Source organism: the organism of the source record quoted next, unplaced genomic scaffold (genome assembly GCF_019419815.1).
Source record: "Pyrus x bretschneideri cultivar Hongxiangsu unplaced genomic scaffold, Pyrus_bretschneideri_v1 Contig12, whole genome shotgun sequence".
Lineage (NCBI taxonomy): Eukaryota > Viridiplantae > Streptophyta > Magnoliopsida > Rosales > Rosaceae > Pyrus > Pyrus x bretschneideri.
In genome coordinates, this window is record NW_025999413.1 from 3,595,013 (window position 1) to 3,620,365 (window position 25,353).

The window sequence follows — 25,353 nt, forward strand, 5'->3', positions numbered from 1 at the left end:
GAGCGAAAGAAAGGTTGTGACTTTGACTCTTCATAAATAGAAGGGTAAATTACACTTTCATACCTCAGGTTTGGAGTTTATTTCAATTCTTTACAATATCTTCAAAACATTTCACTTTCATACCTTAAGTACTATTTTATTTCAAAATAATATATCTGTTACATTTTCCATCCATTGATCCGTTAAATGCTGATGTGGCTACCACTTATATATCACGTGGCTGCCAAATCTTAGCCACATGGCAAAAAAAATATTTTTTTAATTTTTGTTTTTAAAACCTAAATCTTCTAAATAAAATAAAAAATAAATAAAAAAAAACTGAAATAAACACCCCATCAACCCCCCAAACCAAAACCTAGAAACCCAATAACCCCCCCCAACACCCACGTGACCCTATCCCTGGTCAAAAAGTCGGCGGTTTTGAACAGCATCTCGTGCACATCCACGGTTCCTTTCGGTGCAATTCCGACGGCAACGAGCATCGTCACCAGAATGTGGTTGCGCCAATATGCGATCCTTCCCATCTTCAATCGATTCCACCATGGTTGCGCCAACGGCTTGGCCAGATCTTTCTCCTTCACCATCTCGAACCCGACCTTCCTCGCCGTCTCCACAATATCCGTATAGCTCCTGAGTCCCGACAGGACGTCCCCTCTCTCGTACCCCCCCAACCAGCGACCTTCCCTCCCTTTGCACCCACCTTCACACCAACCATCTTCCCTTCTCTACACACCCCCCCCACTCCTTAAATCCACACCCATTCCATGAACGCGAGACAGGATCTAGGTTTTTTTTTTTTTTTTTTTTTTTTTCTGGGTTGCAGGTATGGGGTTGGGGGTTGGGGGAAGAAGATGAAGATAGGGGAGAAGAAAGGGTAAGATTTTTTTGGGGGGGGGGGGAAGACGAACTGAAGGGTTTATTTATTTTTTATTTTTTTTCTCTAGGTTGCAGGGAAGAAGATGAAGATGGGGAGATGGGTTTGGGGGTTGTGGGGAGAAAAAAGGAGGTTGGAGGTAGGGGTAAGGGTTCAGGGGAAGAAGATGAAGATGGGGGAGAAAAAATGGGAAGAGGGGGGAAGACGAACTGAAGGGTTTTTTGTTTTTTTTGTTTTTCCTGGGTTGCAGGGAAGAAGATAAAGATAGGGAGATGGGTTTGGGGGTTGCGGGGAGAAGAGAGGAGGATGAGGGGGATAAGGTTTCAATTTTTTTTTTTTTTTTTTCCTCTGGGTTGCAGGTAAGGGGTTGGAGGAATAAGATGAAGATAGGGGAGAAGTGAGGGGAAGATTGGGGGGGGGGGGGGGAAGACGAACTGAAGGGGTTTTTTTTTTTTTTTTTAAATTTTATTTATTTATAATATTTAGAAGATTTAGGTTTATTTAAATTTTTTTTTTTTTTTTTTTTGCCATATGGCAGACATTTGGCAGTCACGTGGCATATATGTGGCAGCCACGTCAGCATTTAACGGATCAATAGATGAAAAATGTGACGAATGTATTATTTTGAAATAAAATAGTACTTAAGGTATGAAAGTGAAATGTTTTGAAGATGTTGTAAGGAATTGAAATAGACCCCAAACCTGAGGTATGAAAGTGTAATTTACCCTAAATAGAAACTGAAGTGACAGTTAAAAGAAAGATAGAATTGCATACCTTCAAATGGGAAATGGATCATTTCCGGTTCATTTCTACTAAATTCATCAAATCAATTAAATTCACCCAATCAATTAATTCAGATATTTAAAATTTGATCCAACGGTTAAAGTTATTATAACTTTTAAAAAAGTTCCCTATTTGTTGCCATTGGATCAAATTTCAAGGACTCAAATTCATTGATTATGTGGATTTGATGGAAAGGATCCAGAGAGGATCCCTTTCCAAATAAAAAAGCAAGCATTGTACCATTTCGCTTTTAATCGAAAAGTCACTGTTGTTCATAAAAAATAAGGAAAACTAATGAAAAAAAAACTTAAAAACTTTTAATAATAAGGACAAAATAAATGATAAAATAAATAGTACCATGATTGACTTTTTAGTTTAAAAATGTAGTTTTTTGTTAAAATGAACAGGACTGAGAGATTTTCATTAAAGTTCCCTTCTATACTACCTATATACTCCTAGCTTTTAATCATTTCAATTTTAATTTTTTTTTCAGTACTTTGTAAACAAAAATTTTAATTGTTAAAATAACTACAGTATCCCATACCTGAAATGCCCTAAAAAAATCTTCAAACGACACCATTTTCGTTAAAATTAAACTTTTCAACAGTAGCTAGCCTGAATAGAACACGTTAAAACAATGTAACAACTATGATTTTAGAAGTTGCATACCTTATTACATAAGGCAATGACAATAACGTGGCTTCAGATGTTTGCAAGACCATTAGCAAACAGATTAGAAAAGGTTTCCATATGTTGTTTTTTCAAAACCAGCCCAACCTCAACGCCTCCACCACCATCCTTGGATTCTGAGAGAGACATCGCTCCAGTCTTTTCTATAGAAACGACCTCTACCTTCTTTGGTCTTCCCCATCCAAAGTCAGTCCCATAAATTCCAAATCGAGGCGATCCAGCAATAGAGAGTAAACTCTCATGATCTATACTCGTTGAGTACGGTAAAGGAAGCAAATTCTCTAATCCACCCAAAACTCTGTCCGTGTCCAAACGTTTTATAGCTTCACTAATTGCATTGACCGCCACAGTCAGACCATCTTCTCCTAAAACCGCTTTTGTTTCAGCAACTGCTCCGCTGAATGATAAGTAGTTGCCGAAATAAGTGGTGGGTATAGATGGGTCTAAACGCGACCTACAGTCCACAGTAAAGGCCATCAGAACTGCAGCCTTATGATCGCCTTGTATTTCTTTTGCCTTGATTAAGCAAATCCATACATACGCACATGTGACACAAAACGTGGACAAATATTGAACCGATTGATGACCATGTTGTTGTTGTTTCTACTCTTTCACCGATTGCCTTAGTGCTTCTATTTTTTCCCGAGTGAATACAAACGTTCCTCGAATTGTGTCTTCTGCTGGAGCTTTAAAATGATCGAAGAACATCAAGCTTCTATTGAAGGGCCGGTCTGAATCCATGTTTCGCAATTGGTTCAAGAAAATTGGTTCGAGCCCGGCGGTGTCTTGGACGACGCTTCTGTCGTATAATGGTTTGAGCTGGTCAGGTAACAAATTGGAATTTTCGTGTTTGCATATGTGAGCCCATAATTTTACAAACATGGTTGAAGTCGAGCCGTCTAGGATTACATGGTGTATAGATGTTCCAATACAAAAGCCACGGTTAGGAAATATGGTGACTTGGACTGCCACGGCGGCGGCTCGTTCGTGAGACACGGCAAGCTGGGGTGTAAGAGGGTGGTATTCTTCGGCTTTGATGTTGAAGTTGTTGCTTGAAACTAGATGGCAGAAATCAGCATCAGACTCAGCTATCGTGAGCGAAACGGTGTCGCCTTGGACATAACTAAGAATAGGTTTAGGGGAGTTTTGGGGCCATATGACGTTTCCGGCTAGAGGTAGAAAGTGTCGGAGGGCGATAGAGAGTGAGGCTCTGAGTTTTGGGATTAGTACTGAATCGGAGAAGTGTTGGAAGAATTATGGTTGATTTCATAGAAGAAATGGCGTTGGACGGGTGAAAATCTTAGCCAGAGCAAGTCAAAGAAGGTTAGAGGAAGGGACTCAGGTGGTGGTGGTGGTGTGGCTGAGTCAGCTAGTGAGCGCGGTTGTGGAGCAACCTTGCAAACCTCAACAACTTTCACAGAGTTTGGGTGTGCCATCGGAGAAGAGTTTAGGGTGTGCAAACCTCGTCAACCTGTGATCAGTTTTTAGGGTGGCGACTTGTGTCGTTTAACTGAAATGATTTAGAAACAGTGTGTCGAGGAAATAAACAAAAGATTTAGCTTGGATTTGGGGCTACCTTGCAAACCTCAGCTGCTTTGATTGAGCTTGGTTCTGCCATTGGAGAAATGGAAGAAGCTTTAGTGCAGAGCCAGGTGGAAACAGAATAAAATAATACAACACCGCTGACATTCAATCGGGGAAAGTTTGTTGTGTCATTCAATTAAATCGTTGTCGTTATAAATATGAGAAAGGGAATTCGAATTTAGTGACGAGAGAGAAGATGAAAGCGTGTCGATAGGATAGTGTCCTTTGACAGAGACGAAAGTATGATTTCATTGACTTACAAATAAGATTACATGTGAATATATATATAAAATAAAGGCTCAACACACTCTTGAACTCACCCTAATCAACTAGTAACAAATTCTAACTAATCTGAAAATATACAACAAAAAAGGGTAATCTAATTAGTTTTTATTTACAACCGAATATTAACTAAAATTTCTCTTAATAAAACATACCGTTCTAGCCAATTAAACTAAACTCAAATCTTCGTAATGTATGTGTATATATATTATACGTAAAAAGCATTAACTCTCTCAATTGTTCTTTTCATTTTAGAGGTTGAATGGTCAATATCTTCACCAATCGCATTTACAGCCCCACAGCCAACCCAACCTCTCCCGTACAATCCATTTCTTTCTGTAACTCGTCAGTGACGTCCACGCTAAAGAAATGTCCCAAGCAATAGCGACAGTCCACTAAGAGCAACTCCACCCCTATCCACTTTGCGCGAGCACCCAGCCCATTTATCCACTTAATTGAACAGTAACAGACTCAATGAACAGTAATAGGCCAAAGCATCTCCACCCCAAAAAAAAATGTGCTGCCACCTAGTCTAAAAATGCGCTGGCACAAACGATCTCCACCCCTACAAAATGCGCTGGCACCCAGTCCATTTAAAATATTAAATAATTTTTTATAAAATAATAAAAAAAAATAGTTTTAATTTCGGATAGGATTTTTAACCAATCTCGTCACGCCACGTGTCATTATCCGAACGTACTATTTTTTTAATAGATTTCCGCTAAGATTTTCAACCAATCCCGACAACCCACGTGTCACTTCCTGTTTACAATAATTTAGGCAAGATTTCGATAAGATTTTTAACCAATCTCGTCACGCCACGTGTCATTATCCGAACGTACTATTTTTTGAATAGATTTCCGCTAAGATTTTCAACCAATCACGTAGTGCCACGTGGCATTGTCCAGAACCTCATCTTCTTTTTTTTTGTCCATATAAACCCTACATCCCTACATCCATCCTCACACTAAACTCAATCCTTTTTTTTAGCTCAGAATTCTTCTTTATCATTTTCAAATCTTGAGTTTTTACAATGTCTTCTTCAAGGAGAGCGTATAAACAGTTGCAAGAGCAGCAGAAAAGGTTGTTGGCACAACAGGAAGAATTGGTCAATCTTGACCAAGGTGGAGGTGGAGATGAGGCCTTCGCAATGGAGGAGGATGACGATGATCACCATAGAAGGCAGAGGGCCTCACATTCCCGCCGTATCATGCAAGCTATGGGTCAGATAGCCAAACCCGGACGTGCGGCAAACATCGATAGAAGAAGGGAAAGACGAGGTAAAGATCTCTTGGAAGATTATTTTATTCCCAACAGCGTTTACCCTGATCATGTTTTTAGACGTCGTTTTAGAATGCAACGAAGTTTGTTCGCTAAAATCATGAGTGATGTTTGCAACCATGATCCATATTTTGTGCAAAAAGAGGATGCTTTTCATGTTCTAGGTCTTCTTCCTGAGCAAAAAATTACGGCTGCCTTGCGAATGCTTGCATATGGAGCATCTGCAGATCAAGTGGATGAGATCGCAAGGATGGGAAAAACAACAGTTCTGGAGTCCCTGATGCGGTTTTGCTCTACAATTGAAGCCCTCTACACCAATGAGTACCTTCGGCAACCCACGCCAAGGGACATGCGAAGGCTTCTGAGGAAGGCTGAGATGCGAGGCTTCCCTGGCATGATTGGAAGCATCGACTGCATGCACTGGACATGGAAAAATTGTCCAAGTGCGTGGCAAGGAGCTTATGGCGACAGAAAAGGAGCCAAAAACATCATTCTGGAAGCGGTGGCTTCTTTTGATACATGGATTTGGCATGCTTTTTTTGGTGTTCCAGGAGCTCAGAATGACCTAAATGTCCTTGCCCAATCTCCAGTGTTTGACGAACTGCTACAAGGGTGTGGGCCGAGATGCACATATTGGGTTAATGGTACTAAATACGAGGGACCATACTACCTTGCAGATGGTATTTACCCAAGGTGGTCAACATTTGTCAAAACAGTGCCACACCCGCAGAGTGAAAAAGAGAAACACTTCGCAATGTGTCAAGAAGGGTGTAGGAAGGATGTCGAGCGTTGTTTTGGTATCCTGCAAGCTCGTTGGGCCATTGTCAGGGCTGCAGCTAGAATGTTTGATGTCGAGGCTCTTCGATCCATCATGATGACGTGTATTATTCTCCACAACATGATTGTTGAAGACGAGTATGATTATGATGCCGTCGATGAATACGAGCCGGATCCGATGAACAACTCAAGAACACAAATCTACTATGCTCATGACCGGACCGAAGATCCCGTGCAACACGAGCCGTTGGAACGGGATGGACGTTACAATGAATTGATCGTTCAACGATACACTTCATTGCAAGAGCCATACTGGCACATAGCCCGCCAGAATGACTTGATTGAGCATCAGTGGAGCTTGCACGAAGGCGAAGATAATTAAAATAAGGCTTGTGGTTGAAGAATAAAGTGTATTGTTTTTTAAGTAATCTTATTTAGTGTGTTTGCTTTTTTTTTTAAAAGTTTAAATGGTGAGGTTATGTAATTTTAAGTTTAAATGGTGTTTTAAGTTTAAATGGTGTTTTATGTAATTTTATTTGGTGTTTTAAGTTTAAATGGTTTTTTTTTAAGTTTAAATGGTGAGGTTATGTAATTTTAATTTTAAATTAAATAAAGTTCTAAAAGTAAATAAGAAATTAAATAAAGTTCTAAAAATAAATAAGAAATTACATAAGAAATTAAATAAAGTTCTAAAAATAAATAAGAAATTACATAAGAAATTAAATAAAGTTATAAAAATAAATAAGAAATTACATAAGAAATTAAATAAAGTTCTAAAAATAAATAAGAAATTACATAAGAAATTAAATAAAGTTCTAAAAATAAATAAGAAATTACATAAGAAATTAAATAAAGTTCTAAAAATAAATAAGAAGTTACATAAGAAATTAAATAAAGTTATAAAAATAAATAAGAAATTACATAAGAAATTAAATAAAGTTCTAAAAATAAATAAGAAATTAAATAAAGTCTGTGCAGTTAGGATATGTGGTGCTAGGATCTTGGTTGCTAGGATTTCTGTAGCTGGAACCCCCTTGACTTGTTTCGGCATCTCTTGCACGCCTCCTTCGCACGACATCTCTTTTTTCTGATGTCCAAAAATATTTTGAATTCAGAGACAGTCCTACTAGAGACTTGTTCATAGTGTCACGATCTGTTTGAGCCATCCTTTCTTCTCTAAGCATCTCATTCTCTCGATGAAGTGCTTCTCTAATCATCTCGTTCTCTCGATTAACTATTTCTCTTTGTCTCTCAGACGCCGCATCACGAGCCTCAGTAGCTGCAATAATTGCTGCCACAGCAGCAGCTTTTTCCTCATCTCTAGCCTTTTCCCATGCCATGTTCATTTCACCTTGACGAGTAAGTTCCTCCATATATTTAGTGTAGTCATTTTTGGAAGAACTACTTTTTTTCTTTGATGCCTTTTTACCTTGAGGCCTGAGGGACTGACGAGTCGGTTGGGTCTCTGGCACTTGTTCAGGCATCCCTTCCGTGTCTTCAAATGTGTTGGCTTCTTGTTCGGCTGTGTCTGCTTCTGGCGAACTGTGTAGACCCATACCGTGCATGACAACTTCTGGACCAGTTGCCACAATTTTGTATCTAGGGCAATCTTTGACAATTTGCCAACATTCCCATTTGTTGAATGATTTGTTATGGTTCTTTGCATTGTAGAATGCTTGTGCTTGTAGTGTCTATAAAAATTACATAAAAATTACATAAGAATTGTGGAATGCATAAAAATTATATAAAAATTACATAAAAATTACATAAGTATTTGGAATGCATATTACATAAAAATTACATAATAAATTAAATAAGAATTGTGGAATGCATAAAAATTATATAAAAATTACATAAAAATTACATAAGTATTTGGAATGCATATTACATAAAAATTACATAAGAAATTAAATAAATTAAAATATTGATGTGGGTGGAATGCATATAAATAAATAAAAATATTGTTACCCTCATCCGCTAAACTTGTCCCACTACGCAAATTACCAGAAGCATGAGAGAGGGCGTTTTTCCAACAAGTAAAGGATGCGTTGAGTTTTTTCCAACGACCTTGACTAGATCTGGCATCTTTTCCATGTACATCGTTGAACGATTTCGTAATTTTACTCCACATTTCTCGCTTATCCATCTCATTACCCGTAATCGGGTCATGAGTAGTGCGAACCCAACATTCACACAACGTAACATCTTCACTGAGCTTCCACGAAGTCATTTTTTTCTCTCAAAGTGTACAAAATATTCAAATGTAGAAAGTGTAGAAAGTGTAGAAAATATTGAAATGTGGTGTAAGGTGGAAGATGAGGGTTAGGTATTTATAGAAAAAAAAAATGTATTTTTTAAAATTTTTCTGTATTTTTTTAAAAAATTTTGACATTTTTTTATTAATTTTTAATAAATTTTAATGTTGTAATTAATCGTGACCGTTGGATTTGAAAAATAATCAAATCCAACAGCACTCATTACGCCACGGGGCCAACGGTCAAATTTCTGACCGTTGGGCCTTTTTTTTTTTTTTTTTTTAATTTTTGGTGAAATAAACGTGGACCGTTGATCTGTGATCGGACGGTCCAATTTAAAATTGAAATTTAAATTTTTTTTACCGTTGGAAATCCAACGGCCTAAAAAACTAGCCGTTGGAAATCCAACGGCTCTGAGGAGGCCACGTTTCCTTCACCCGGACGACTGCAAGTGGGTCTGCACGCGGGCCCCACCGCCTGGTCTTTTTGTCGGCTACTCGCCTGGGCAGCCGCGTGTGTTGCACGCGCCATCAAACAGACCGGCTTCTGGGTCTGTCCATTTTGGGCTGGGCTGTTGACTGGCACGGGCTGGGTGCCAGTCAAATGTGCGGGCTGGAGCAGAAAAATGTGGTGCCAGTCCATTTTCTTCACTTGGTGCCAGTCCATTTAGCATGGGCTGGAGTTGCTCTAAAAGAACCACCAAGGATTTTGGCCCCTTTTTATTGGGTAGTGATGTTCACATCCCTGTTTTTATTTCTTACACATTTTTCTTAATTTTTGACTACCAAATTAAATGAATTGAAGAAGATCAATAGCTAAAAAGTTAACAAAAATATGTAAAAAATAAAAATAAATATATAAATAGCATTATCCATTTTTATTTCATCTCCTTCTTTTACTCATGAACTAGGCAAGGACGTATGCCTGTTACACAACTTTCACATGTGAACGTGTTGACGATGGGCGAGTCCCACCTCGGATAAATACACCAATAATTTAAAGTTTAAATGTCAGTGGAGATGGGTTTTACCTGCACCATATATTGGAGATGGAAAGAAGCGTAAGTGCGGAATGCGATGACTATGCATCTACACATACAGCTTTTAAGGGAATGAATGTCAAATTCTTTTAAAAAAAAAAAAAAGGGAGTAGTTGTGGGGCCAACACATATTGAATTTTAAACACATACAGCTTTTAAGGGAATGAATGTCAAATTCTTTTAAAAAAAAAAAAAAGGGAGTAGTTGTGGGGCCAACACATATTGAATTTTAATAATTCAAATCATCTACTTTTTAAGTTACAACTCACAAATCATTCTTGTAAAATATTAATTAAATTAAAAATATTTGAGGCATCTAATTTAGTTAAAAAAAAAAAAAAATTTGCGAACACTATGTTGTAAAAAATATTGAAATTTCATCGTGACAATTAAATAGGCAAATGGTTTTAAATCAAATTGAATTGTTGGAATGAAGATCTATGAATCAAGACTTACAAATTACATAATTTGAATCGTTGAAGTTCCATGTGAAGCAACCCATTTATTTCTATCTTGAGCGGATGATCTATGAATAGAGTTAAAATGCTTCGACCTTTGGATTTTGAGTGATTAAAGAACAAAGCGACCGTATTACCCTCACATAATGTGCACATGTTTTCATTTAACAGAAATTTGGAAGGAATAGATGAAAAACTAACAGCAAGAGGGGAAATCAGCCAAAAAAATTAGTTTAAGTTCTTAATTTTCTAATTAAAAAGTTTGAAAGAAAAGTCGAAATCTGAGTGAAAGTTTAGAGAAAAAAATCGACAATTTACACAAAATAAAAAATATATAAATGTGGGCACCCATTCAGGAGCAAAGAATAGAAATGTGGTCAGAATTCGATCAAAAGTACATCATGGGTTTCATTTATAAGGAGTAAGTTACGTCCCTTCCTATTCTCATCCCTTTCTCTCCCCTCCTCTCACACTTTGCTTTTTATTTTATTGTCTTTATAAAAAAATCAATATAAGATGTTGATGTGGCTTACCGTAACCATTTAAGTAGAAGGGGAGAAAATGGGAGAGAGATTAGGATGGGAGATAATCCTCCTCCCATTTGTAAAGCTGGGCTGCTAACTAGTGTCATTATAAAATTCCCTAGATCTAGCTATATCTAAATTTTATAAAAAAAAAAAAGTCAAATTCAAACTCCAACAGGATCCTCTTCGGATTCTTCGGATTCTTTTGGAGAAGATTCTAGAAATTCGTGAATCGTGTTCAGCTCATACATCTTTTGTCAAATACTGTTTGTATTTAATTTTAAATAAAAATATTTAAAATGTTTTCTAACCACACGATGTATAATGAACGGACATGATTCACAGATTCCCAGAATTCTCACAAAGAGGATTCGAATTCATTCAAACTATATCTAAACTTTATAACAGTCAAATTCATACATACATCATAAATATGTTTCATTTATAAATGAATTTGAAATGACAATAACTACTTCATCAAAATAGTTGTGAACCTTTTTTTTTTTTGTCAAACGATAAATTTTGTTAGATTAGCCACCAACGGAGTTCAAATTAAAGAAAGTTGGAGTTCCATCATAAAACCAAGTAGCAATATGGGAAGTATCCCAACCTCTTATAAACCCATGCACAATCTCTCCTCCCATCAATGTGAGACTCATTATCAACACGCCCCCTCACGTGTGGCGAATTTTCTAACATAACACGTGGACAACACGACATGGTGACGTGGAGCACATGTGATTGTTTGGCTTCACAGGTGGGACAACATGCTCTGATACCATAAAAAAATTGGGGTTCCACCATAAAACCAATTGGCAATATGGAGAGTAGCCCAACCTCATATAAGCCCATGCAAGGTTCCTCCTCCCATCAATGTGAGACTTATTTTCAACACGAACCCACATCGTCATGTACGGACTCAACACATTTTTATCACTGTGGTAAAAGTAACTACAATATTTATAATCCGAAATACAGTATTTATAATCCGAAATACCTTAAAAATTCTCCAAATGACACTATTTCGGTTAAAATTAAACTTTTCAACAGTAGCTAGCCTGAACGGGACACATACTAAAACAATGTAACAACTATGATTTTAGAAGTTGCATACCTTATTACATAAGGCAATGACAATAACATAGCTTCAGATGTTTGCAAGACCTTTAGCAAACAGATTATAAAAGGCTTCCATATGATGTTTTTTCAAAACCAGCCCAACCTCAACGCCTCCACCACCATACTTGGATTCTGTGAGAGACATCGCTCCAGTCTTCTCTATAGAAACGACCTCTACCTTCTTTGGTCTTCCCCATCCAAAGTCAGTCCCATAAATTCCAAATCGAGGCGATCCAGCAATAGAGAGTAAACTCTCATGATCTATACTCGTTGAGTACAGTAAAGGAAGCAAATTCTCTAATCCACCCAAAACTCCGTCCGTGTCCGAACGTTTTATAGCTTCACTAATTGCATTGACTGCCACAATCAGACCATCTTCTCCTAAAACCACTTTCGTTTCGGCAACTGCTACGCTGCATGATAAGCAGTTGCCAAAATAAGTGGCGGGTATAGAAGGGTCTAAACGCGACCTACAGTCCACAGTAAAGCCCATCAGAACTGCAGCTTTATGATCGATTTGTATTTCTTTTGCCTTGATTGAGCAAATCCATACATACGCACATGTGACACAAAACGTAGACAATTTTTGAACGGATTGATGACCATGTTGTTGTCTCTTCTCTTTCACCGATTGCCTTAGTGCTTCTATTTTTTCCCGAGTGAATACAAACGTTCCTCGAATTGTGTCTTCTGCTGGAGCTTTAAAATGATCGACGAACATTAAGCATCTATTGAAGGGCCGGTCTGAATCCATGTTTAGCAATTGGTTCAAGAAAATTGGTTCGAGCCCGGCTGTGTCTTGGACGACGCTTCTGTCGTATAATGGTTTGAGCTGGTCAGGTATCAAATTGGAATTTTCGTGTTTGCATATGTGAGCCCATGATTTTACAAACATGGTTGAAGTCAAGCCGTCTAGGATTGCATGGTGCATAGATGTTCCAATACAAAAGCCACGGTTAGGAAATATGGTGACTTGGAATGCCACGGCGGCGGCTCGTTCGTGAGACACGGCAAGATGGGGGTGTAAGAGGGTGGTATTCTTCGGCTTTGATGTTGAAGTTGTTGGTTGAAACTAGATGGCAGAAATCAGCATCAGACTCAGCTATCGTGAGCGAAACGGTGTCGCCTTGGACATAACTAAGAATAGGTTTAGGGAAGCTTTGGGGCCATATGACGTTTCCGGCTAGAGGTAGAAAGTGTCGGAGGGCGATAGAGAGTGAGGCTCTGAGTTTTGGGATTAGTACTGAATCGGAGAAGTAAGTGTTGGAAGAATTATGGTTGATTTCATAGAAGAAATGGCGTTGGACGGGTGAAAATCTTAGCCAGAGCAAGTCAAAGAAGGTTAGAGGAAGGGACTCAGGTGGTGGTGGTGGTGTGACTGAGTCAGCTAGTGAGCGTGGTTGTGGAGCAACCTTGCAAACCTCAACAACTTTCACAGAGTTTCGGTGTGCCATCGGAGAAGAGTTTAGGGTGTGCAAACCTCGGCAAATTGTGATCAGTTTTTAGGGTGGCGACTTGTGTCGTTTAACTGAAATGATAAGATGTAGCTGATAAGAGTTTTAGAGGCTCTCGAGGAAATAAATAAAAGATTTAGAAACTGTGCCGCAACCACTAGTTTCTAGAGATCAGAAGGATGCATCGATCTGCGATAATATTTTGGGGTGGTAGATGTTAGAAGCTAGTATCACATGCACATCGCCTAGTATAGCCATATATGTCGATGTGACAGTGATATTACATGCATGTTATTTCTGTGTTGATCTATTTATGTTGTTTTTTAGGAGGAGGCAGATTGCCCTCCTATTCGGGTACTCTTTTTATCTTCTTCTATTTGTACTGTCACGGTTAAGTCATATTAATATTTTATATTCTTATTGTTTTTTGTTTTATTATCTCTATAATATAATCAATATAAAATGTTGACGTGACTTAACCTTGACCGTACAAAATAAAAAGGAATGGGAAGAGCATCCAAAGAGAAGGGCAGACAATCTGCCTCCTGTTTTTTAACTCCTTTATTGGTGTTGTTTCTAATGTGGTAAATGTTTTCGTTATGAGTTCATTGTTCTTTATGGAGGAGGATCGTCCCTCCTAATTTCTCTCTAGTCTTTTTTTTTTCTCTCTTACTTGAATGGTTATAATTAACTAATTAAGTCACGTCAATATTTTATATTAATTTTTTTTATGAAAAAATAAAACAAAAAATCAAGTGTCAGAGAAGGGAATGACAAAGAATGTGAATTCTCTTCCTATAATAATAATGCAATGAGACAGACTTTGTGATCAAATTTATTTTTAAAAAAAATGACAAAGAATGTGAATAGAAGAAAAGATAATCATACTCCATTTTTCGTGGCAGCAGACCAAAGAGATGCCAAACCAGGCACGCAACTTTTTTCAAACGAAACTACTAGGAATACCCGCGTGAGTAGAAATGTTTATGAGAATAAAATCCCAAAAATTAGGCCATATTCAAACTAACGTATGCTCAAATCCAATTTTTTGATTTAAAAAAAAAATACTTGATATGTAAACGCATTAATGCTAAAATGGTGAGGTGTACAAAAGTCAAACGAGTTCAATCATAAAATGAAAAAAAAAAAAAATAGTGTTATTTACTCATTCATTTTACCTCTTACACAACCTAATTAATTTTTTGTTATTTTTTTTGTCAAAATTAATTTTTTGTTATTAATCTTTTTCAATTTATTCAATTCGACAACCGCAATTTGAGAGGTATGTGAGAAGTAAAAATGAGTGTGTAAAGCACATTACTCTTGAAAAAATCATGAAGTTTCAATAAAAAATATTTATGGCAAGGTTGATATCCTAAGAGCATCTCCAACACTACTAGCTAAATTTTTGCTTTTATCTAACCAACTGCCTAAAAGTTATTGTACTTGTTTGAAATTGTTTTTAAAAAATTGAAAGCGCTTTAGATGAACTTTTATCTGTTATTATATAATTTCTCTCTCAGTATGAGTGGAGTTAAAGATGTTGTGGTGTAATTCCACCTATGGTTAGTGAAGGAAAAAACAATTTCTCTTTCTTATTTACCTTCAGCTGATGAAATTAGAATTGATGTTTCTTTATCGATTCTTCTAGTGCTATGAAACCTGACAGCTTTTCTGGTTCTTCCTATTAGTTATGTTGGAATATTGTTGGTTTGGATGTTATTACTTTTATTCAAAACTTTTTTAAATGCAGCTGGTTATATCCGAATGCTAATTGCAACTTTACAGTTACTCATCTAATTTGGCAAGGACGGAAATGTCAAAGCCGTCAACTTCACCGGCCCTAATGGCACGCCCTTGATCGGTAACAAGAAGGAGAGCTTTGGTTACTTTGGTGGCCGTAGCGGCGTTCTTTCTTATTAAAGTGTTTTTAATTAATTAATTAAATTGTTTAACATGATTTTCTTTAATAAAGAATGTCCTTTTTTATTTTTTTATTTTTAAATTTATCTACGTGTCAAATATTATATGGGGCTCGCGACGTTCGCATGAGCAAATAAAGGAGAAACTAACCGAAATTAAGAAATTTGTAATTCATTGATACGAAGTCATGAATTAAGGAACTATTATTGTCACTTCATAAATCTAAAACTTGTAGTATAATAGATATAAGGAACTATTATTGTCACTTCATAAATCTAATTGTGCACTCCTCGTAAGACAATAACAATTCTCTAAAAATAAGGCAAATTTAAGCTTTTGTCAACAAATTTTTTTGAAGTGCAATTATCTTCTTAATTACGCTACATAAAACATGAGAAAATTAATATATATTTTTTTTGAACAAACGATATTATGTACACTAAGGGGAGGGGGTGGGCTACCAATAATGTGGTTCAAACTCGCCTTTAAAAATTAATATATTAAGAAAAATAATATTGCCTACAACTTCAACTTTCTTCATAGTATCACACCAATTTAACATACGTGTTGATTGTAATAATTATCTCACAGTTTATCTCATCATTTAAGACGTATTGTTTATATGTTATGCTTAAAGCCTTAAATGACCCCGCTCGTGAAGTGAGTGCTTAGAGTGTGAATCTCACTTTGACGAATTAAGCGACAATTCATGTGTTTAAAGAATTTGGACTAATTTTCATATTTCCAATTGGTTCACATATTCTAATTTTAATTAAATTTCATCAAATAGTTGTTGTTTATGAAATTCTTATATCTAATGGTTGAGGAATAACTAGCTAGCTCAACTTTGTTTCTAATGGTATCATAAAAAAAAATTAATATTTACCCAGAAAAGAATTTTGGTTTGATCTCTTCAACACAAACCGCCCCATACCCGTATAGCACCAGAAAAGAAATTGATCATATGATCTAGTGAATTTTACTGTAGAAATTAATAACTTCAGCTTCTTGTTTTTTCGTTTTTTCTGTGCATGGAGATTCATTTGTCTATAGACCATTCCGGTTTGGTGTTGTCATGTGATCAAAGCCATTTGGCAACAGCCCATTGAAAATGAGACCTTCCAAACGACAAGTTAATCCACTCAAGCCTGGATCTAATCCTAACTGTTTGGAGCCGTATTTGGCATGATCTTCATCTTGAAGTGAGTCAACCATGACATTCAATGAGGAACTTGATTAAGAATTTTCAAGGCTCAAGAGGCAACCAAGGGGAAGACATCAAGAATGGATGCTCTCAATTAGTATAAAGGGGACTTTTTAGGTCATTGTTAGAGGTCCCCGACCAAACACAAAACTCATTTTTTATTTTATGTACACCTTGAGTGCTTTTATCTTTATTTCTCGTTTGTTTTTTCTCCAATTTATAGAGTAATTTTAATTTTCTCTCAAACTTATTTCATCGCAAATTTACTTTCTTGATTTTATTTTATTGCAATAGGAGTATTGTAATTTGGTTACTTATCAATTTGATCCATTCGACTAGTTTGTTTGGGTTGATGTGATTCGCCCTTCCATACATCTCATCTCACCACATCAATCACTAATTAAATTCATACCACTCTACTTTCACGAATAACGCTTATTCAAAGACCTTGCACCCAAGGTGCGAAGAATGCTTGATCGAGACATGTTCCTTCCTTGGTCGTCAATAGCATTGAAAGAAGTCTAATCAAGCGCAACTAAAATCACCAACGTTTATTCTTTTTTATTCCCTTGGCCTTAGGCTACGAGTTGGCACGCCAGCAACACGAACTAAAAAGACCAAGAGATCCCGAAATTCTCGGTTGTGCGGCCGAGACGGATTGGTCCGAGACGGATTTTGAGACCAACACTAACCCAAACTTTTATGTCTTGCGACCTCCTGTCACAATGCCGTGCCATCACACCACCCGATAATAAGTTCTTATATTTCTAGTACTCGCAATAGGATTTAAAAAAAAAAAAAATCGATTAATAATTCAAAATTGATATATATTAGTTCATCCATGGTGTTAAATAAGAATCTCAGTTTTCAAAGCATCGAGACTAAAAGATATTTTCTCACGTTTGTAATAATGTAGACTTTATTAGAATTGATATAGCCCAAAAAATGTCATACTCATATATTTAGGATCAGTTGTCTGCGATCTAGGCCCACTGGCGGAGCCACACCAAGGTTACGGTGGGCTTTAAACCAGGGAGAGTTTGTAGCAATGTGCATGTACTTTGTGTACAGCCTAATATAATAAACAAAACAAAAAAATGCAAGAAGAATTATTTTTTAATGAAACTAGCTCAGTGAGTATTTAGCATAATTAAAATATAAAGTTGCCATGGAAATTATGATGTCATTTTGTTCAAGATTATTCTGCTTTGATTCTATTGGATAAGTATATAGGCTAAGTCATTATCACTACACGTGAAAAACATGTGCATATATGGCTTACTAGATAAGATAGTATAAATAGCTTTTCCTTCTTTTATATTTGTGTGTGGTTGTAATATCAAAAAACAGTGACTGAAATATATTGAGAGAGTCTTTTGACTTCTCCTTCAAGCTTCCTTCTTCAGTACATTTCTTGATTTCTATGGAATCCATCTCTGCTGTTAAGATGGTATCAGAGCCGTGCTTGCTTGCGCAATGGTACTGGTTCATTGTTTCCGCTGCTTCGACTGGTAAGAAGATGATATTGCTTCGACTGGTTAAAAACCCTAAAGAATTTAGTGTTCTTTTTCTGAAATTTAGTTTGAATTGAAGTGATTTGAGTTGATTGAAGGCTGATGCCGTAGTTTTCTGGTTAATCGAAGAGTTGTATGTTGATTTGATGAAAGGCCGATGCCAAATTTGTTGCGAATTTTAGTTTCTTGAAGTAATTGGAGTGATTCAAGGCCGATTGCCATTGTTGAAGTATATATGTGATTCTTGTTTTTCTGTGAGTATATAGTGATTGTTCTTGGTAGTTGGAAATCAGATCTGCAATTCTTTTTCATATGGAGTTATCCACCGACTCAATTTGCAGCTGGGTTTTTCTGGGTATTTTCATACCGACACAGTTTTGATTACTTCTCTCTGTTTTCATAATATGGCAAATCAAGTGAGGATTGAAAGTTTGCTGGGTATGCTCACTATTAAACTGAATGATGATAATTTCATTAAATGGAGTTACCAATTTGGCTCAGTTCTTCGTGGCTATGATTTCTTTGATCATTTTACTGGTGCCAATCATAGTTAAATGTTAATCTTTTATCTGTTAAGAAACTATGCAAAGACAATCATAGTTGGTTCATATGCGATGACATTCGATTTTTTGTACAGGACAAGGCAACAGGGGCTGACACACCCCGACCGAGATCAGGACATGCTGGCCGTCACGTGGAAGTGACGTAGCCATGTGCACAGTGCGGAAGCTAATAGAATAGTAATATGAAGTACGAATAATTAAAAACTAGCATACATAAGGTCAAAGTAAGTGTACTAGCGTAAGTAAGACGCTAAGTTCAGAGCAATAAGTCTACATCAGTCCAAAGAAAATGATACGACAACAGTGCACCCGAAGGTGATCCTACATTGGTGAGTGTCTGTCAGAAATGCCGGGACGCCCTCTGGGAAAACCACCGAACTTGCTAAGCAACTAAAACCTGGAGGGGCGCAAAACAAAAGCGTGAGTGGGCAAAACAAAGCTCTTTGAAAACCATTTAGTAAAATACATTCTAACCCCTCGCTGTAAAACCTGTATACTTCCCATAAAATAAACATATATACGTATGTATAAATATGCCAATCATGCTCAAGAATATGCCATGTCAAAGCCTCATAATGAAATGCAAGTGCTCAGGTATCAATCACATCAATAGCATATAATCTGGCAGCCAGAGTCACCTAAAGTGACCTGTACGGCTGAATCTAGAGCTCAAATCTCAATCTCAATAACTAAACCTGCCCACGAGTCGGAACCACCTATAGTGGTCTGTACGATAAGCCTGGGTGTAATACATATAAACGCTCTAGTGCTACGATCACGTGAAGGCTGTGCGAATAATCGCGGGTCACCTACGAGTCGGAACCACCTAAAGTGGTCTGTACGACAGGACTGTGCACCTAACTTGGATCCAAGCTGAGCGTGTGGTGCGGGAGGTGAACGACACGTGAAGGACTGTGCCCTACTCTGGGCGGGAGCACTAACACCGGGGGTGCAGGTTATGAGCTCTCTAAGCACCTCTAATCATTATTTAATGCAAATGTTAAACAACGCTTACCTAGCACTTACCTGTGCCTCCACAGCACCAATATATATATGAACATATAAATGAGTATATATATAAGAACCATATGTGCAAGTAACCATGCATAACAACCAATAATAATAAAGGAATGGCATAAACTAATAAACATTTATATAATTTCTGGGAATTATAAGTATATAGGTATATACGGAAAACAAAAGCCCACTCACTGGTATGTGGAAGGGTCGTTGCCCCCCTGCCTCGAGTGAGCACGCTCGTCCTCGGGATACGTATCACCTATATGCGAAAATACTATAAAAACATTAATTATAAAGCACATAACCTTCCTTTCGTAATAACTTCTCATACATTGCTCAAAATGGACAATTGAATATACCAACGTGCTCTACACAACCTCAGGAACACACCCATATTTTTAGAAAAATTTTCCACCGCCGCACGTGCGGTGCACACGGACGGCGTCAACTGACGCCGTGAGGAATATTCCGTTAGTTCTAACGGATTCCGTCAACGGCGTCAGGAATATTCCGTCTCCTTCCCTGGCTAACCTCCGGCGCCGTCGCCGGCGCCGGAAAATTGTAAAACCTGCAACCTACGTTTTCTCACTCGTTTCTCAACCATTTTTCACGATTCTTGAACCAAAATGACGCCTAGAACTAGGAGAACACAACCATACCAAATTTAAAGGCTAAAACCTACGAAATCTCACCTGTCACCAAACTCCAAATCCGGCCAACTTCGAACAGGACGATCCCGACGTCCACTTCCGTTAAACGAAGTACTCCGAGGCTCCTTGGGACACCACCAAGCTACCTACGAGCTTCAAAATCCCAAAAACGTGCTAAATAAATTTTGCATGAATAGTACTCAAAACTGCCATTGTTGAATCGACGTGAAAATGACGGATTTCTCACTTGAAAATGGTACGACTAGACTCCCACGAGCTTCACGATCTCGACTGTGACCTTGGTTTCCTCGATCTGCTAAGGTTTGAGGGGTTTTGGGTTTGCCCATACGTATTCAGAAGGAAGAATAAGGAATGGGGTTCTCGGGAGGAAGACAGGGAAAAAGACAGAGGGTGAGGGAGGTGACAGTGTGTGTGTGTGTGGCCCAACACATGCCACACCACACAAAACAACCAATAACGTAAAAGAGACGAACTAGGGGCAAAGTTGACAATTCACACGTACGTTTTGGATAATTTCGGGACGGGATGTCACAGAGGCAATCCTCCACCACGGCAAGAGTAGCACTAATGAATTGTTCAGAGTACCTGTGCATATTTTTCCAACACTGTTGAATAAAGGTGCAATTTCTTCTGCTTATTTGGGACATACAGTGTAATCTTCCTTGTGGCATCAGAGATGTGGTCACCCTTCAAATGCAATCTTAGCAACTATGCTTAGGAACTCCAATATAGTTTGTTCTTCTGATACAATTAGTACAATTTGCTCCCATTGTCTTACGGGAAACATGAGTAGACTTCCTTTTTCTGATAGGGTTGATACAGTAGACATACCTTTTCATAAGATTCATAGTGATGTATAGGGGCCTTCTCCAGTTGCTTCAGTTGAGGGGTTTCGCTATTATTTTTCGTTTATAGATGAAGCTACTAGATTTGTATGGATTTTTCCTATAATGAATAAATCAGAGGTTTTCAGTTCATTTGTCAAATTTTGTGCTTATGTTGAGAACCAATTTCAGTCTAGAATTAAACTGTTCCAATCTGATGGTGGTGGAGAGTTTCTCAACAATGCATTTAAGGAATATTTGGCCACACATGGTATTTTACATCAGATTTCATGTCCATACACACCTCAGCAGAATGGTCTAGCTGAGAGGAAGCATAGACACCTGATTGAGACAGCAATTACATTGTTATCTGTTGCTAAGTTACCTCATAAGTTTTGGTCTTATGCCGTAACACATGCTGCATTTCTGATTAATAGGAAGCCTTGCAAGCCTCTTCATATGGATTCCCCATTTGAAAAGTTGTTTGGCAAGCAACCTGATCTAGTTAATTTGAAGGTCTTTGGTTCTGCAATCTATCCTTACCTCAGACCATATAATACTACTAAACTGCAATCCAGATCCACTCAGTGTGTTTTCTTGGGATATCCACAAGGTTATAAAGGTGCTTTTTGCTATAATTTGTCAATTGGGAAAGTTCTCATTTCTCGCCATGTTTATCATGATGAGACTGTGTTTCCTTACAAGAATGATGTCAATATAGCTGCTGGGACTACTACTTCTTCTGGTTCAAATGGGCATGTGAAACCTATTCTTGTTCAGTTATCAGTTCCAATGGAACAGGTTGTTACTGCTGATCATAATCAAGATTTCCAGACTGTTTCAACGTCACAACCTCTCAGTTCTACCTCCCGGCATCTCCGATCTATTTCTTCAGGTTCTTTGGAAAATGCACAGGACTCTGTATCACCTGCTACTCTTTCCAGTCCTCCTTCTCTGTTGCCTGTCCTTCAACCACAACAATCCCACGTGGAGTTACCTGCTCTTCCCTCACCTAATTCTCTTATCACAGAGAATGTGTCTCTATCCCACGGTATTCAAACCAGATTGAGAACAGGTGCAATTACCAGAAAGGACTATTCTGCTTTGACTGCTCTATTTCCTGAAGTGGCATCCTTAACTTTTGCAGATAATGCTCATTTTTCAGGGGGTTTCACATTTATTGCTGATATTTTGGATGTTTCCGAACCCTCCGGTTTCAAACAAGCCTCTCATATCCCTCAATGGCAGTTGGCCATGCAAGAAGAGTTTGATGCTCTTCAATCTCAAGGCACATGGACTCTTGTTCCTAATTCTTGTGATAAGAATGTGATTGGAAGCAAGTGGCTTTGTTCATCCTCAATTTCCTACACATGTCTGCAAATTGGTTAAGTTTTTTTATGGCTTAAAGCAAGCTCCACGAGCTTGGAATGATAAAATTACTAGTTATCTGCAAGCAATTGGTTTTGAAGCCTCTATGTCAGATTCTAGTTTATTTGTTCGAACTGATGGAGCTGATGTTGTTATTCTACTCTTCTACGTCGACGATATTATCATTACAGGTTCTAATTCTCAACAGATTCAGTCTGTGATCACAACTCTTAATGCAGTATTTGATCTTAAGGATATGGGACGCTTGGCTTATTTCCTCGGGCTTCAGATTACATATAACTCTAATGGGGATCTGTTTATTAATCAAGCTAAATACACTAAAGATTTGATTCACAAGGCTGGCATGGATGACTGTAAACCATGTTCCACACCCTGCAAGCCTCATAATCAGGTTTTGTCCACTGAAGGTATCTTATTATCAGATCCCACATTATATCGGAGCTTGGTTGGTGCCTTACAATACCTCACCTTTACCCGTCCTGATATTGCATTTGCTGTGAATACTGTGTGTCAATATATGAATGCTCCCACTGACATTCATCTTGCTATGGTTAAACGAATACTCCGATTCCTCCAAGGTACTCTTCAATGTGGCTTAACATATATTTCTGGAGGTCCACTTACAGTCACTGCCTATAGTGATTCCGATTGGACAGCTGATTTGAACACTCGCATATCTATCACTGGGTATGTTGTTTATCTTGGGCAGAATCCTGTTTCCTGGCAATCTAAGAAGCAGTCATCTATTTCCCGAAGTTCAACGGAGGCCGAATATCGTGCTCTCGCACATACCACTGCCGATATTGCTTGGATTCGGCTTATCCTCAAGGATTTACACGTATTTGTGCCTTCTTCTCCAGTGCTCTATTGTGATAATCAATCAGCTATAGCATTGAGTTTAAATCCAGTTCAACACTCTCGGATCAAATACTTAAAGACTGATTTTCATTTCGTCCGTGAATGGGTTCAAAAGGGAGATTTGTCAGTGGAGTATCTGTGTACTAAGGATCAGATTGCTGATGTGTTGACCAAGGGATTACATGGACCAGATTTTCTACGTCATTGTTTCAATCTTAAGCTTGGGTACCCCAGCAAAGATTGAGGGGGGGTATTGGATAAGTATATAGGCTAAGTCATTATCACTACACATGAAAAACATGTGCATTTATGGCTTACTAGATAAGATAGTATAAATAGCTTTTCCTTCTTTTATATTTGTGTGTGGTTGTAATATCAAAAGACAGTGAGTGAAATATATTGAGAGAGTCTTTTGACTTCTCCTTCAAGCTTCCTTCTTCAGTACATTTCTTGATTTCTATGGAATCCATCTCTGCTGTTAAGAGATTCAGTGGGCCGTATCAATCAATATTTTTTTGTTACTTCTACTTTTATTGTTTGGTTTTGTGCTAGTTGTGTGGTTGTAATTGAGATATTTCATATATCAAGTTTCCATCTTCTTGTGTTTACATCATAATATATGTGAATTTGGATGATTTATTGTAATTTTTGCAATTTGCAATTGCAAAACTATTGAGTTCAGGCTAAGTAAATTTTAAATTATGCAAAATACAAAAGTAAGACTTAAACTTTTGCTTACAATACGTATTTAGCAAAAAAATATCATTTAATTTTAGGGTAATTTTTTAGCTAATCCATCCATAAAAAAATTTACGGCTCCACCCTTGTCTAGGCCAGCGACATGTGATGGTCGGCGATGGCTGGTTTCTGCGGCTTTTTTAATAGGAAAACTAACGAAAAGTTAAAATGTTTTTTTTAGTTTACTGAAAAATGACAAATAAAGGTGTAATGAATAGTACCAGAAAAAGATAAAAATGAGATTTTTCGTTAAAAGTGAACAATACCTAGAGTGTTTCATTAAAACTTCATTTTTTTAATTAGGTTAACTTTTTTTTTTTTTAAGATTTGAATAAGTCCGGATTAATAAACATACTGACAAATTTGGGTTCTTAGCATTGGCCTTAAAAAAATTAAAATGGTTTAATATCAAGAAAAAAGAGTGAACTTCACTGCAAATAGTGGTAGAATATACTTAATAACTTATCAATCTTTTCTTCTAGATTAACATTCAAAACGTTCAAGAGACATGCTGGTCGGGGAAAAAAAAAATTGGAACGAATAACATATTGCGGGTAGATTCAGAAGGTTGAGCGTGATGACTCAAGAGGTGGCAGAAGGTTTGTGTCTGGAATCCAGGGACCATTTATTGGGGCCAACGCCCTTCATGGTCAGTTTATGAACATATAGCTCTGTACGTACTGTGCCCGATCTTGAGATGCCCGCCAGTACTGCTTGTTTTAGAGCTCTTTGCACACAGAGACGAAAACCCTAAAGGTCTTTCTGTCCTGTCTCTTTCTTCCCCCTGCAAAAGAAGCAGTGAAGGGCCTCTCTCTGTTTAATTTTCTCCACTCTCAAACACATACGCAGGCTGCAGTGTTACTCGCTCCCTGTATATGTCATATGTGAAATAACTATGTATGCAGTGCAGCTCTAACTGAATACCAACAGAATACTCTTCCGCTGAGAATTCTGAAGTAGGTAATTAGGGATTTCAAAGTTTAGGGGGTTTTTGAAGTTTCTTGTTAGTGTTCTCAGTTAACTTCTGGGATAATTAAAATTAGGGTTTTTTGGATCCGGTGCCATATTGCAATTAGGGTTTTGGAGTTTTACGATCACGATTACCTCTTCAAACAGAAAAGACCTAATCATTCTGGAGGTTCAAGCACTAATATTTGACGTTTAAGGACTAAAAATTTACAATTGAGAAAGAACCTGCATACGTCTCTATAGTTCATCGAGAAGATCATTATTTCCAATGGCCTTTTTTTTTATTTTTTATTTTATTTTTTTTGGGGTATTATTACTTCCAATGGCTTAATAACTTCGTTTTGTTGAAAAGAGCAACGCAATTTCGTTACGGCTGGTTAGCTAGGTTGTCAGCTGCTAGGTCAGCAAGTCTTAAATTACTTCGTGCATATCTCTCTGCAATAAAAAGTCGTGTGGTCCTATTCGAACTCACTATTCGGTCTTTCAAAAGAAAATGCATGCATGTATTGGTCCCTCAACTATTAGGTAACCTCTCATTGTCCGAAGTACTATCACACACA

The 25,353-nt window shown here is 37.5% G+C and overlaps 2 protein-coding genes and 1 pseudogene across 2 annotated transcripts; 1 reads left to right on the forward strand and 2 right to left on the reverse strand.

Annotated features, from left to right (window-relative positions):
- Positions 1-2,193: 2,193 nt before the first annotated feature.
- LOC103955741 lies at positions 2,194-4,060 on the reverse strand (annotated as a pseudogene).
- A 7,634-nt stretch (positions 4,061-11,694) lies between these two features.
- Positions 11,695-13,142, reverse strand: LOC103955736 (phenolic glucoside malonyltransferase 1-like). The gene is given in 2 exon segments (XM_009367643.2): positions 11,695-12,681; positions 12,683-13,142. Coding segments are annotated over 2 exon segments (1,425 nt in total). The 5' UTR covers positions 13,121-13,142.
- A 9,171-nt stretch (positions 13,143-22,313) lies between these two features.
- LOC108867830 (uncharacterized mitochondrial protein AtMg00810-like) lies at positions 22,314-23,330 on the forward strand. Its single transcript, XM_018649531.2, has one exon. The coding sequence runs from the start codon at positions 22,314-22,316 to the stop codon at positions 23,328-23,330; it is 1,017 nt and encodes a 338-aa protein (XP_018505047.2).
- The last annotated feature ends 2,023 nt before the right edge of the window (positions 23,331-25,353 follow it).